The sequence below is a fragment of the Loxodonta africana genome, chromosome 16, assembly GCF_030014295.1.
Source record: "Loxodonta africana isolate mLoxAfr1 chromosome 16, mLoxAfr1.hap2, whole genome shotgun sequence".
NCBI lineage: Eukaryota > Metazoa > Chordata > Mammalia > Proboscidea > Elephantidae > Loxodonta > Loxodonta africana.
Genome location: NC_087357.1, coordinates 70,463,107 through 70,477,867, shown reverse-complemented (window position 1 = coordinate 70,477,867; position 14,761 = coordinate 70,463,107). Strand labels below are relative to the sequence as shown.

At 39.6% G+C, this 14,761-nt stretch overlaps 1 protein-coding gene across 15 annotated transcripts in view; it reads left to right on the top strand.

Annotated features, from left to right (window-relative positions):
* The window catches only part of ASCC1 (activating signal cointegrator 1 complex subunit 1), a 151,115-nt gene that overhangs the window by 5,018 nt on the left and 131,336 nt on the right, over positions 1-14,761 (top strand). For 12 of the 15 annotated variants that reach the window (XR_010318123.1, XM_023547051.2, XM_023547052.2 and 9 more), the window contains 4 exons: positions 138-170; positions 300-399; positions 1,853-1,950; positions 9,227-9,405. Coding sequence is in view for 14 of the 15 variants with exons in the window: in XM_023547051.2 (XP_023402819.1) it covers positions 138-170; positions 300-399; positions 1,853-1,950; positions 9,227-9,405 (410 nt within the window). In the remaining variant the exon portion in view is untranslated. Of the gene's footprint in view, positions 1-132; positions 171-299; positions 400-1,852; positions 1,951-9,226; positions 9,406-14,761 lie in introns of all 15 variants that reach the window. The other 3 variants (XM_064269696.1, XM_064269701.1, XM_023547056.1) reach the window with 2 other exon arrangements.

The following is a 14,761-nucleotide window of genomic DNA, read 5'->3' as shown; positions in this document are numbered from 1 at the left end:
TGAGTCCTCGCTTTCTGAGAGAAAATATTTAAACAGTGGTGTGCATATTGCCACTTTTCCAAGGTTCTAAGACTGAAAGATTGAAAATAGTTATTTTGTGTTTTTAATTCTTTTTTTCTTTTTTCTTCTAAGAGCAGATCAGAAGGAATATCGGAGCACTATGCTGCAAGGTGAAATGTTGGGTTTCTTTGAGTGTGTGTATTGCTTCTTTCAAACCCTCAAAGTGGCTGACAGCTGGGGAAAAGGCTGTGGTCCCCAGAGCAGCAGCTTCTGAAGGAGATGTTTTGATTTCTGTGCAGGCTCCATGGAGTGTACGGAAGAGCCCTGTGACGCCTATGTGGTGGTGCAGACCCAGCAAGGTTTCCAGTGTACTGTGAGTGCCCCCAGTCTACTGTACAAGTAAGTAAGGCCCCAGCCACCTCGCGTAGAGACACTTCCAGAAGACTCAGCAAGAAGCTGATTCCTCTCTCTTCCACTCTTACTGAGATACTTGATTACTAATGATAATTTAGTGTTTTATGTCCTAGAGTTTGGGAGGACTGATTACAGGTTAAATATCATCATTCCATATGTATCGCTCAGTCATGTTGATTTTTCCTCATACATACCTTTTGTATCCATCACGTATCTCGTTCTTCACTGCTGCCTCACTGCCCCCCTCTGCCTTCCCTGTGGATTACTTCACAGAGCTTACTTACTGCCTGTCCGCATTGATTTTTGCTCCACTCTCAATCATTTCTTCACAATGAGGGCAGAGTGAGCTTTGTAAAAGGCACATCTGATTATTTTACTGTCTCTGTTTAAAATCTGCCAATGGCTTTCAATTGTTCTTAGAATAATGGCCAAAATCTTGCACATGATTTAGAAGGCCCTGCATTTCTTTAGCCTCAAATCACACTACTCTTTCCCTGGCTTTGTTTTCAAACCCAGCTGGTTTTCCTCAGTTCCTCAAATAGGCCAAGCTCCTCCGTGCCTCAGAGCCTTCGCATGGTGCTGGTCCCTTTGGCCTAGAGCCTCTCCTTCTCCTTGCCTAGTTACATCCTCCTTCCTCAGGGAAGCTTGCTTTGACACCATCATACCCACTGTATTAGATTCCTGGGGCCGCTGTAATAAAGCCCCACAAGTGGATGGCTTAAAATGACAGAAATTTATAGTCTCAGTTTGAGAGGCAAGAAATCCAAATTCATAAAGCTAAATGATTTGTAATTTCCTCTAGTTGTCTATAGATATTGACCTTTTATTGAAGTGCTTTTTTGTAAGGGAGTATCTTTGGCCACATATGATTTAAACATGGTGGGATTCTTTATTCTGGTACATTTTAAGTTAATCTCTTTCCATTTACAAACATTTATTTATCTATTTATTTATTGTGCTTTAAGTGAAAGTTTACAGTTCAAGTCAATTTCTCATACAAAAGTTTATACGCACATTGTCGTGTGACCCTGGTTGCTCTCTCTACAATGTACAGGGTACAATGCACATTCCTCCTTTCTACCCTGGATTTCCCGTGTCCATTCAACCAGCCCCTGTCCGTTTTTGCCCTTTCATCCTGCCTCCGGACAGGAGCTGCCCATTTAGTCTCATGTGTCTAGTTGAACTAAGAAGCACTCTCATCATAAGTATCATTTTACGTCTTATAAAGTCCAGTCTAATCTTTGTCTGAAGAGTTGGCTTCGGTAATGGTTTCAGTTCTGGGCCAATGAAGAGTCTGGGGGCCATGTCTTCTGGGGTTCCCTCCAGTCTCAGTCAGACCAGTATGTCTGGTCTTTTTACTAGAATTTGAGTTCTGTACCCCACTTTTCTCCTGCTCCGTCAGGGACTCTCTGTTTACAGACTTGTTTTTATATTATAGGCATATAGTTGGAAAGAGAGGGGACACCAAGAAGAAACTGGAAATGGAGACCAAAACTTCTATTAGCATTCCTAAGCCTGGACACGAAGGAGATATTGGTGAGACTCAGTATACACTTGCCATCACATTTGCAGATGTATAGAGTAATGTAAGCCAACTGAGGTGTTTAGCAACTATATTCTTTGTGGGATTCTGTGACTGTTGACCTTGTTATGGTGTATTATATCAATTTCTCAAAAGAGGAAAGATGCAGTTATACAACCATGTCTTGATTGAGTACCTGGACCTTCATTTTATATTTTACCAATCACTGCCGATGGAATAAAGCTTCCAGGTTTCTCCATGTATTGGGAGATTTCTGCTTTGCTTTAATAGCTTGAAATGGAACGTGTAAATTGTTTCCAGTTAGGATTAGAGAAAATGAGTGAGATCAGTGAATTTGCAGTAATAAAGTTCAGCCCCTTCCGTAAGTGTTCTCTTAAGTGTTTTATCTTTGCTTTGGAGACCAGGAAGGAAGTTATAACAGTAATGATTAAAATAACATAACCGAATTTAAATAACTGCTCAGATGAGAAAACATAGTTTGGTAGTGTAAATCAAGTTCGCAAGTCTCCGTAGTACGCATCGGCGTGGCCCAAGGGCAGAGCTTGTGTTATAAACTGGCTTGAGTGAGTGGCACTGTCAGCACAAAGTTTTAAAAAACTGAGAAACTCCAAAACTGTAGGAGTTTCTCACAGTCAAAGAGTGCAGCAGCTCCGATAATCCATTTTCCATAAACACCTATAAATTGTATTATGTTTCAGCAGAAAAAATTACAAGTACTCTTCTAATTTTTTGCTTTGTAAGAAATATCACTTTGGTAGGTAAATAGCAGCCGGCTTTAGAGCAGTGCTGTCCGGAAGAACTGTCTGTGACCATGGGAATGTTTTGTATATGCACTGTCTGGTATGGGAGCCATTTGCCACACATGGCTATGAGCACTTGAAATGTTCCTGGTGTGACTGAGGAACTGGTTTGTTTCAAATTTTATTGAACTAGCCAACTGTGGCTCGTGGCTAGAGTTTTTCCCAGCCCCCAGGAAGGTCAGCAGACTCTAACGTAAGAACTTTAACAATGCTTTTGAAGGACTTTTATTACAAGAAATAGTCACTTCATTAAACTTACAACTACAGAATCTTAAGTCTTTCCTTAAGCTGTAGAGTTCGAGCTACAAATATTGAAATAATTTTATTAAAGCTTATTTCTTTATCTAGTTAATTTCTGATTATAAAAAGAATACCTGCTTTAAAAAAAAAAATCGAAGTTTGCCAGAAATTATGTATGAAGCTTAAAAGGGAAGTCTTTTGTAATCTTAGTCCCAGATGTAATCACTGTTAACAATTGTGTACGTTCCCCATTTTTTCTGTTTGTACGCTAGCATACTTAATAATTTTTATTGCAGTAAAGATTATAAAATAGAGTAAATATGGAGACTCTTGCTGTTTTAAGATACTGGAGCCGTTCAGAATTTATTCAGAAAAGGGTAGGCGAGTTGTATAGGTCTTTTTTTTTTAACTGAACTTTAGACGAAGGCTTACAGAACGAGCTAGCTTCTCGTTAAGCAGTTAGTACATGTTTCGTTTCGTGACGTTGGTTAACAGCCCCACAGCGTGTCAGCACTCTCAGTTCTTGACCTTGGGTTCCCTGTTACCAGCTTCTCTGTCCCCGTGCTTTCTAGTCCTTGCCCTGGGCTAGTGTGCCCATTTAGTCTCATTTTGTTTTATGGGCTTGTCCGATCTTTGTCTAAAGGGTGAACCTCAGGAGTGACTTCATTACTGTGCTAAAAGGATGTCTGCGGGCCAGGCTCTCCGGGTTTCTCCAGTCTCTGTCAGGTCAGTAAGTCTGGCCTTGTTTTGTGAGTTAGAGTTTTGTTCTGTATTTTTCTCCAGCTGTGTCCAAGACCGTCTATTGTGATCCTTGTCAGAGCAGTCGGTGGTGGTAGCCGGGCACCATCTAGTTGTGCTGGACTCAATCTGGTGGGCGCCATGGTAGTTGTGGTCCATTAGCCCTTTGGATTAATCTTTCCCTTGTGTCTTTAGTTTTCTTCGTTCTCCCTTGTTCCTGAATGGATGAGACAAGTAGAGTATCTTAGATGGCCACTCACAGGCTTTTAAGACCCCAGATCCTACTCACCAAAGTAGCATGTACGACATTTTCTTTATAAACTGTGTTATTCCAATTGAGCTAGATGTTCCTCAAGACTATGGTCCCCATAGCCCTTAGCCCAGCAGTTTTGTCCTTCAGGGAGTTTGGATGTGTCTATGGGGTTTCCATGACCTTGCCTTGTACAAGTTGTGCTGGCTTCCCCAGTATCATGTACTGTCTTACCCTTCACCAAAGTTACCACTTACCTATTGTCTGTTTAGTGTTTTTCTAGCCCCATCTCTCCCCTTCCTCATAATCATCAGAGCTTGTTTCTTTTTGTGTGTAAACCTTTCCATGAATTTTTATAGTAGTGGTCTCATACAATATTTGTCTATATAGGTCTCATTTTGATTTAGAAAGCACAGTTATTTCAGTGTGAAAATCTAATGTGTCTAATTGTTAAAACCAAGAATTTAGTGGAAGTAATTTAATTGAAAAGCAAGAGAATAAACTGATTTACAGGTTGTAGGTAAGTAAAGTATGTAGAAAAATCAAATTTATTGGTTAGAGTAAGTTGAGATGAGACATAAGATCAAGACTGCAGTCGCAATGGTGTGGTATTTGCTGTCATTTATTCACTTTCTTTTGCCACTTCTCATTTTTTTAAATTGTGCTTAGGTGAAAGTTTGCAGCTCAAGTTAATTTCTCATATAAAATTTTATACACATATTGTTATGTGACCCTAGTTGCAGTCCCTATAATGTAACAGCATACTCCCCCTTTCCAGCCTGGGTTTCTCATTCAACCAGCTCCTATCCCTTTCTGCCTTTTCATCCCGCCTCTGGACAGGAGCTGCCCATTTAGTCTCGTGTATCTACTTGAACTAACGAGGACACTCTTCATGAGTATTATTTTTGGTCTTATAGTCTAGTCTCGTCTTTGTTTGAAGAGTTGGCTTCGGGAATGGTTTTAGTTCTGGATTAGCAGAGAGTCTGGGGCCATCTCCTGGTGTTCCCCCTAGTCTCAGTCAGACCATTATTTCTGGTCTTTTTACATGAATTTGAGTTCTGCACCACACTTTTCTCCTGCTCTGTCAGAGACTCTCTGGTGTGTTCCCTGTCAGGGTGGTCATTGTAGTAGCCGGGCACCAATCTAGCTCTCCTGGTCTCAGGCTGATGGAGTCTCTGGTTTAAGTGGCCCTTTTGTCCTTGTATCTTTGATGTTCTTCATTCTCCTTTGTTGCAGGTGGTTGCCTTTCCTATTTTTGAGAAACCAAAGAAGGGAATGATCTAGTAGGCTATGTTTTGTCCTCCAGACAAGGATCTCTCTAGTCTGTTTTGGAGTCTTAGGCAATGGGATATCAAGAGAAGCTTTCAGAATTATGTTGTCATTGCAGATAGGGAATTGGATTTTTAAAGTTTAACCTAAATGCCTTTAATTATTTTCTTCCTAGATATCCCTTTTTGTAGTTCTTAGACACACACCTTGTAGATTCTGGCCCTCTTGGATGTTTGTAGTTGTGGACTATGTCTAAGCTCAGTCATATTTGCTCTTTAGTCATTGTTTGATCAGCATTGAATTTTTCTTGGGAATCTCTCTAAGTACCTTTCAAGTGCCCTTTTCTGGTTTCTGTGTTACAGAAGCAAAAACATCTTACTATACCACATTCTTAATGAAAAATAACACATTTAACATTTTGTACCAAACTTTTACAGAAATAAAACATAAGTATCAGTTTTAAGGGGTTATCGGTTTTAAGTGTTTTTCGTATTTTCATTTTCCTTTTAGATTATCACCGGGTTTTTCATCTCTGGCAGAGATGATTATAGTTTCTCCTTTCTTTTAATTTTTTGCTTGTTTGCCCTTGGAAACCCTGGTGGTGTAGTGGTTAAGAGCTACAGCTGCTAACCAAAAGGTTGGCAGTTTAAGTCCACCAGGCACTCCTTGGAAACTGTATGGGGCAGTTCTACTCTGTCCTATAGGGTCACTATGAGTTGAAATGGACTCAATGGCAATGGGTTTGGTTTTTTGGTTTTCCTTTGTGCCCTCCTTTATCAGTATTTCTCTAGTACAGTATTTGAACACAAAACATAACCTATTGGGTTATATTTTGTCCTCTAGGTAAGGATCTACTATGGATATTTCCATTCACTGGCATTCGAGTCTTTTGGATCCTTGAAGTATTCTATCTGATGATATAAATAATATCATCAAGAACATCATTATATTCACTTTTTGTCCTTTTTTACGTCTTCTGGTTCTTAGTTATGTCAGCTTTTTTTTACTTTAGCAAACATTTCTCAGGCCTCCTACTGATGCATTCATTCATAATTAATTTTTTTTTCTAGAAATTTCCATTTTGTTTCTCTGCAACAAAATGGGTATAAGGCATTCATTGTTATCAAGAGATAGTGTGAAATGGAAAGGTGGTTCTTACAGAAAATTTCAAGTGCTTTAGTGGAAATTTTTGGGACAAATAAACAGAATTATTTCTTTTACTTTGGCAGTGATCATAACTAGAGGGAACGGGCTTTGAGGTCTTTAAAGTATATAGCACATCTTACTATATCGTATTCAGAAGTCTATTCTTTACTTTTTAATAAATAAACCCAAAAAAACCAAACCTGTTGCCGTCGAGACGATTCCGACTCATAGCGACCCTATAGGACAGAGTAAAACTGCCCCATAGGGTTTCCAAGGAGCACCTGGTGGATATGAACTGCCAGCCTTTTGGTTAACAGCCATAGCTCTTAGCCACTAGTCCACCAGGGTTTCCTTGAACAAAAAAAATCAGCATTTCAGTAGTCTACTGAAATGGCTATTTTTTAATAAAGTCTACTGAAATGACTGTTTTTTTTTTTTTTAAATTAATTTTTATTTAGCTTCAAGTGAACATTTACCATTCCAATCAGTCTGTCACGTGTAGGTTTACATACATCTTACTGCCTTCTCCCACTTGCTCTCCCCCTATTGAGTCAGCCCTTTCAGTCTCTCGTTTCGTGACAATTTTGCCATCTTCCCACTCTCTCTATCTTCCCATCCCCCCTCCAGTCAAGAGTTGCCAACACACTCTCCAGTGTCCACCTGATTTAATTAGCTCACTCTTCATCAGCATCTCTCTCCCCGCCACTGACCAGTCCTTTTCATGCCTGATGAGTTGTCTTCGGGGATGGTTCCTGTCCTGTGCCATCAGAAGTTCTGGGGAGCATTGTCTCTGGGATTCCTCTAGTAGCAGTCATACCATTAAGTATGGTCTTTTTATGAGAATTTGGGGTCTGTATCCCATTGTTCTCCTGCTCCCTCAGGAGTTGTCTGTTGTGCTCCCTGACAGGGCAGACATTGATTGTGGCCGGGCACCAACTAGTTCTTCTGGTCTCAGGATAATGTAGGTCTCTGGTTCATGTGGCCCTTTCTGTCTCTTGGGTTCTTAGTTGTCGTGTGACCTTGGTGTTCTTCCTTTGCCTTTGCTCCAGGTGGGTTGAGACCAATTGATGTATCTTAGATGGCCGCTTGTTGGCGTTTAGGACCCCAGACGCCACAATTCAAAGTGGGATGCAGAATATTTTCATAATAGAATTATTTTGCACATTGACTTAGAAGTCTCCTCAAACCAAGTTCCCCAGACCCCAGCCCCTGCTCCGCTGACCTTTGAAGCTTTCATTTTATCCCGGATACCTCTTTGCTTTTAGGAAATGACTGTTTTTTAATAAAGTCCACTGAAATGCTGATTTTGTTAATTGTTTCTATTTTCTCCACCTTTTCTTAGTTTCTGTTTTGAACCAAGCCCTGCCAGTTCTACAATCTGGAGGTTTGATTTCTGTTTAAACAGAGATTACGGAACCCCTAAATGGTTTTGTTCCTTTTCAGTCAGTGGTCCAGACTTTGTGGCCTTTTTTTTCCTACTTTTATTTATTTCTAAAGACATAGCTCAGATAAAAGAAACCAGATTACACCCAAACATGGAAATTTGATATCCATAAATGTAATATGGATATCCCCACCCCACGGCCGTCGAGTTGATTCCGACTCATAGCGACTCTATAGGACAGAGTAGAACTGCCCAGTAGAGTTTCCAAGGAGCGCCTGGTGGATTCGAACTGCCGACTTTTTGGTTAGCAGCTGTAGCACTTAACCACTATGCCGCCAACGTTTCCGATATGGATATAGATAAACTTTTTTACTTAACTTTGACTTTCTGTTTTCGTACACAGAATAGGGTTGTATTGTAGTACACTCTCCTTTGCTCTTTTACTGTAGCGAATTACTAACAGTTTTTTTTTTTATTTGAGGTAAAACTCACAGAATATAAAATTCACCATTTTTTTGCTTTTAAGTAATTTTTTATTTAATTTCTATACAGTGTTTTGTTTGTATTTTTTTTATTGTGGTAAAATATACACCATAAAATTAACCATTTTAAAGTGTGTTTTAGTGGCGTTTAGTACATTTACAGTATTGTACAACCATCACCACTATCTACTTGTAGAACATTTTCATCACCTCGAAAGGAAACCCTGTACCCATAAAGCAGTTACTCCCCCCCGCCCCTGGACTAACTTGCTTTCTGTCTCTATGAATTTGCCTATTCTGGATCGATTTCATATAAATGCAGTTGTACAATATGTGGCCTTTTGTGCCTGGTTTCTTTCCCTTAGCATAGTGCTCTCAGGGTTGTTCCCATTTTAGGATGTATCAGTGCTTCAGTCCTTTTTACTGTCGAATAATATTTCATTGTGTGGATAGTCTACATTTTGTTTATTGATTCGTCAATTGATGGGCATTTGAGTTGTGTCCACCTTTTGGCTGTTACACATAGTGCTGCTGTGAACATTGGTGTACAAGTTTTTATTTGAACACTTCTTTTCCATTCTTGTGGGTGTTAACCTAGCAGTAGAATTTTTGGGTCACATGGTAATTCTGTTTAACTTTTTGAGGGAACACCAAATCATTTTCCATAGCGGCTGCACATTTTACATTCCACCGGCAATGTACGAAAGTTTGTATCGTGGCTTTTGAACTCATGTTTTTTACTTCGTCAGCTCGTCTTCAGGAGATTCTCTTTTTCAGCTACTTTCTGCTAAGATTGAATTCGTTAGCAGCTTTCTTACACTTGACACTGTCCCAAGTTCAGGTTTATGTAGACGAACAGGACTGTTTTAGCTCCCTAGAGATGACAGTGTCAAGAGCTCACCTATTTCACAAGAATTTGATGCTCTTCGGTCATGTTAACACTTTTTTCTTTGCTTGCAGTGATTACTGGACAGCATCGAAGTGGTGTCATCTCAGCCCGAACTCGGATTGATGTTCTTTTGCATACCTTTAGAAGGAAGCAACCCTTCACTCACTTCCTTGCCTTTTTCCTCAATGAAGCTGAGGTTCAGGAACGATTCCTGAAGTTCCAGGAGGAAGTGCTGGAGAAGTGCTCCATGGTAAGCTGCAAACAAAACAAGTAAAAAGTTAAATATACAGAAAGGTACAAAAATGATTCATAATTCAAACAGTAGAAAGACCCAAATCTCTTCCCTCACCAAAAAAGTTACCATTTCTGATTTTTTAAAATAATTTTGGACTGAAAAAAATGCATAGACATATTAGCACATGTCTCTGTATCTTAGAGAAATACCCTTAAAAAATTTTGAGACACAAAAGGATCACCCTGTTATGCCCACTGTTGTTTACCTTGTGGGTAACCTGTTAACCTGTTGCCACTGAGTTGGTTTCGACTCATAGTGACCCTATACGACAGAGTAGAATTGCTCCATAGAGTTTCCAAGGAGTGGCTGGTGGATTTGACCTGCCGATCCTTTTGTTTGCAGCCGTGGCATGCCATAGCTCTTAACCACTGCACCACCAGGACCCCACCCTGTGGGTAGCAATGTTAATGTGATGTCATTACCTGTAGTCTTCTGCCTTTGGGCAGTCGTGGCTCACTTGGGGTTAGTAATTAAAAGACAAATTTAAATGTAGAATTGTCATAGTGAAATGCTTGTAACCAGCATAATAGCAGCGAATCCAGATTAGAAAACAAGTTTTAAAACTCCTTTTGGATATACTTTTAGGTGATTTAAAAGAATGTTTATTGATTTTTTTTAAATTATGGAAGCAATATGTCTTCTAGAAAATTTAGAAAATGCAGAAAAGATTAGCAAAAAACCCACTCATAATCCCACCACTGATTGTGGCATATTTTCTTCTAATACATATGTTTGTGTATGTGTGTGTACACATACACACACATTTAAAAAAATGAAATTTGGCTTGCACAGTTTTATATCCTCCTTTCTTTGAAGCTTGCCAGCATACCGTGAGCATTATTTTATGTTATAGAACAAAAACTTAAAGTTTTTTGCTTTGGAGACCAGGAAGGAAGCTATAACAGTGATAACTAAAACCACATAATGGGTTTCAGTAACTGTTCAGGTGATCTGATTTTTAATGGCTTGTTTGGCTGTGTAGTAATTTATTTCACCTTTTCTTCATTGTTATTTCTGTTTTTCATTATTATTAATAATGCTGTTATGAGTATCCTACTGCATACATTTTTCTGAGCTAGTTTGATTAATTTCTTACTTAAATTCCTGAAGTGGAAAAGAGTATGTGTGTATTTGAGGTTTTTGATATACATACCGAAGTTACCCTCTGGAAATGTTATAGCACTTTGCCCACTGAGCTATAATTTTTCTTTAGGTTTCTTTTTTCCACCCGTGCCAATACGGGGCACTATCATTCTTTTGCAATCCATTTGACAAAAAACATTAACTCATTGCATTACCCAAGTACCAAACCCATTGCTGTCGAGTCAATTCCGACTCATAGAGACCCTATAGGACAGAGTAGAATTGCCTGGTAGGGTTTCCAAGGCTGTAATCTTTCTGGAAGCACATGGCCATGTCTTTGTCCCGTGGAGTAGCTGGTAGGTTTGAACTGCCGACCTTTAGGTTAGGAGCTGAGCACTAAACCACTGTGCCACCGGGGCTCCGTCTCATTGCTTTACTGTTCATTTACTTGATTATTTGTGAGATAAGAAGTTCTCATATCTTTATAATGTCTGTTTACCTCTTGACCTACTTTTCTCTGAGAGTGTTCATTTTTTGTTTATTTGTAAGAGCTTTATACATATTACAAATATCAGCATTTTTTCATAATTTATATGTAAACTTTTAGTCCGTTTGGAATGTATTTTGATATATGGTAAGAGGTAAGGTTTTAGCTTTTTTTTTTTAAATGCTATTATGTTAATCAATTTAGTTAACCAGTCCTCTAGAAGGATTTTTATGTTATTTTATTTAAAAAATAATCATACAGTTAAATTAACTTTTTGGGGGTATACATTTCTATGAACTTTACCACGTGTTAGTCATCTAGTGCTGCTATAATAGAAATACCACAAGTGGATGGCTTTAACAAAGAGAAGTTCATTTTCTCACAGTCTAATAGGCTAGAAATCCAAATTCAGGGCATCAGCCCCAGGGGAAGGCTTTGTGTCTCTGTTGGCTCTGGAGGAAGGCCCTTCTCGTCGATCTTTCTCTGGACTAGGAACTTCTCTGCACAGGAACCCTGGGTTCAAAGGATGCACTCTGCTCCCGGTGCTGCTTTCTTGGTGGTATGAGGTCCCCAACCCTCCGCTTGCTTCCCTGTCCTTTTATCTCTTGTAAGATAAAAGGTGGTGCAGGCCGCACTCCAGGGAAACTTCCTTTACTTTGGATCAGTGATGTGACCTTAGTAAGGGTGTTACAATCCCACCCTAATCCTCTTTAACATAAAATTAACAGTCACAAAATGGAGGACAACCACACAATACTGAGAATCATGGCCAAACCAAGTTGACACATACTTTTAGGGGACACCATTCAGTCCATGACAGCAGATGTATAGATTTCTATAACCATCTACACATCAGGATACAGGATAGTCCTGTCACTTTCCTAAACTTCCCTGTGCTATCCCTTTTGTAGCCACCTCTTCCCTAACTCGGCAACCACTGAGCCATTCTCCATCGCTAAAGTTTTGACTTTTCGAGAATGTTACGTAAGTGGAATCATACAGTATGTATCCTTTTGAGTCTGGTTTCTTTCACTCAACATAATGTCTTTGACATTCATACAAGTTGTCATGGGTGTCAGTAGTTTCCTCCTTTTAATTGCTGAGTAGTATTTCATTGATGGGTGCACAACAGTTTATTTATCCATTGAAGGACATTTGGGTTGTTTCCAATTTTTGGCAATGGTGAATAGAACTGCTATAAACATTTGTGTATAGTTTTTTGTGTGAACATAAGTTTTCATTCTCTTAGGGTAAACACCTATGAGTGGGATTGCCGGGGTGCGTAGTAGATGTATGTTTAACTTTATAAGAGACTGCCGAACCGTTTTTCACAGCGGCCGTTCTGTTTTGCATTTTTACCAGCAGTTTATGAGCATTTCAGTTGTTCTGCATCGTCACCAGCATTTGGTGTTAATCACTATTTTTTATTTTAGCTATTCTTTTTTTTTTTTTTAATTTTTATTGTGCTTTAAATGAAAGTTTGCAAATCAAGTCAGTCTCACACACAAAAACTTATATACACCTTGCTACATACTCCCAATTGCTCTCCCCCTAATGAGACAGCCCGCTCTCTCCCTCCACCCTCTCTTTTCGTGTCGATTTCGCCAGCATCTAACCCCCTCCATCCTCTCGTCTCCCCTCCAGGCAGGAGATGCCAACATAGTCTCAAGTGTCCACCTGATCCAAGAAGCTCACTCCTCACCAGCATCCCTCTCCAACCCATTGTCTGCTCCATGTCTGAAGAGTTGGCTTCAGGAATGGTTTTTGTTCTGGGCCAACAGAAGGTCTGGGGGCTGTGACCACCAGGGTCCTTCCAGTCTCTGTCAGACCATTAAGTCTGGTCTTTTTACGAGAATTTGGGTTCTGCATCCCACTGCTGTCCTGCTCCCTCAGGGGTTCTCTGTTGTGTTCCCCGTCAGGACAGTTATCGGTTGTAGCTGGCCACCATCTAGTTCTTCTGGTCTCAGGCTGATGTAGTCTTTGGTTTATGTGGCCCTTTTTGTCTCCTGGGCTCGTAATTACCTTGTGTCCTTGGTATTCTTCATTCTCCTTTGCTCCAGGTGGGTTGAGACCAATTGATGCATCTTAGATAGCTGTATTTTAGCTATTCTAATAGATGTATAGTGGTATTTTATCATGGTTTTAATTTGCAATTCCCTAATGGCTTTTTTTTTTTTTTTTAATGGCTAGTGAGGAGCCCTGATGGCACACTGGTTAAGTGTTCGGCTGCTAACCAAGAGGTCAGCAGCTTGAATCCACCAGCTGCTCCTTGGAAGCCCTATGGGACAGTTCTACTTTGTCCTGTGGGGTCACTATGAGTCAGAATCAACTCAACAGAAATGTTTTTTTTTTTTTTTCTGAGGGCTAATGAAGGAGCCTGGTGGCACAGTGATTAAAGCTCTTGGCTGCTAGACAAAAGGCTGGTGGTTCAAAGCCACCTTATTTTTCATGGATACGAGTTCTCTCAAGGAATGCAAATCCCAGTCTAACTTCCCTTTTTATTTGCTTATCAGTGCCTTTTGCAGAGCAAAAGTTTTTAATTTAGATGATGTCCGATTTACTAATTCTTTTATGGATTATGTTTTTTTGTGTCATGGCTGCAAACTTTTTGCCTAACCCCAAGTCCCAAAGATTTTCTCTTAGGTTTTCTTTTAGAGGTTTTATAGTTTTACTTTTGAATCTATAATTTTTGGGGGGGTTAATTTTTGTGTCAGGTGTGAAGTTAGGTTGAGACTCATTTTTTTGCATCTGCATGTCAATGGTTGTGCTTTCCTCATCTCATAGTAAAGGAGGAATAAAAGCATTTGGAATAAAATTGAACAATGGTTAATATATTTGGCTCTTGAAGTAGATGGAGCTGGGCTTAATTCTGGGCTCCTTGTTCTGTGGGTTTGGGCAAATTAGCCTCTTCATATCCTACAGCCTGCTTCAGAGGGCTCTGTTGTTACTGTTTCTGGGTGCTGTTGAGTTGGTTCGAAGTCATAATGATCTTATAGGACAAAGCAGAACTACCCCTTAGGGTTTCCAAGGAGTGGCTGGTGAATTTGAACTGCCGACCTTTTGGTTAGCAGCTAAGCTCTTAACCGCTGCACCACCAGGGCTCTAAAAAAAGGATTAAATGAGATTAATATAAAATACTAAGCATGGTGCTTGATACATTTAATAAATGGTAGCTGCTACTCCTGCTATTATTGTTGCTGGTTAGGTTAAAGTTACCAGCATTATTTGGAGTGTTAAGTAAAGCTGTGATAGTTGTGGGCAAAGTTGGTGAAAATGTTTTTGGGTGAATATTTTTACAAGACTCATCATTTTCTTTCCCTTCTTTTTCCCTTTTTCTGTCTTTCCTTTCCCTTTCTCGTTCCTTTCCTTTTCTTATTGACATTGCTGAAGCTGGGTCTTAGGTGTTAGAATATGGTGAGAGGTAGATAGCGGGTATAGAGATATCAGAAACCAAATACTTTTGTAGGAAGTAAGAGACTGATAAAATCGGTTATATAAAAAGGAGGCCCTGAAGGTGAGTAGATGTACACTGGCTAAACGAGTGGACAGTCTGGACTTAATACAGAATTGGTATAGAAGTACGCAACCCACTTCTAAGCGACTAGTTTACGTGCTTGAGCGTGGGCACATCGATGAGTCAAATACTGTGTGTTTTTACGTAGATGTTAATTAGTGAACCAACAGAACATCTTTTTTCTCCTTAATATTTTGTAGCAAGATGATTTTATTCTCAGTAGGAGT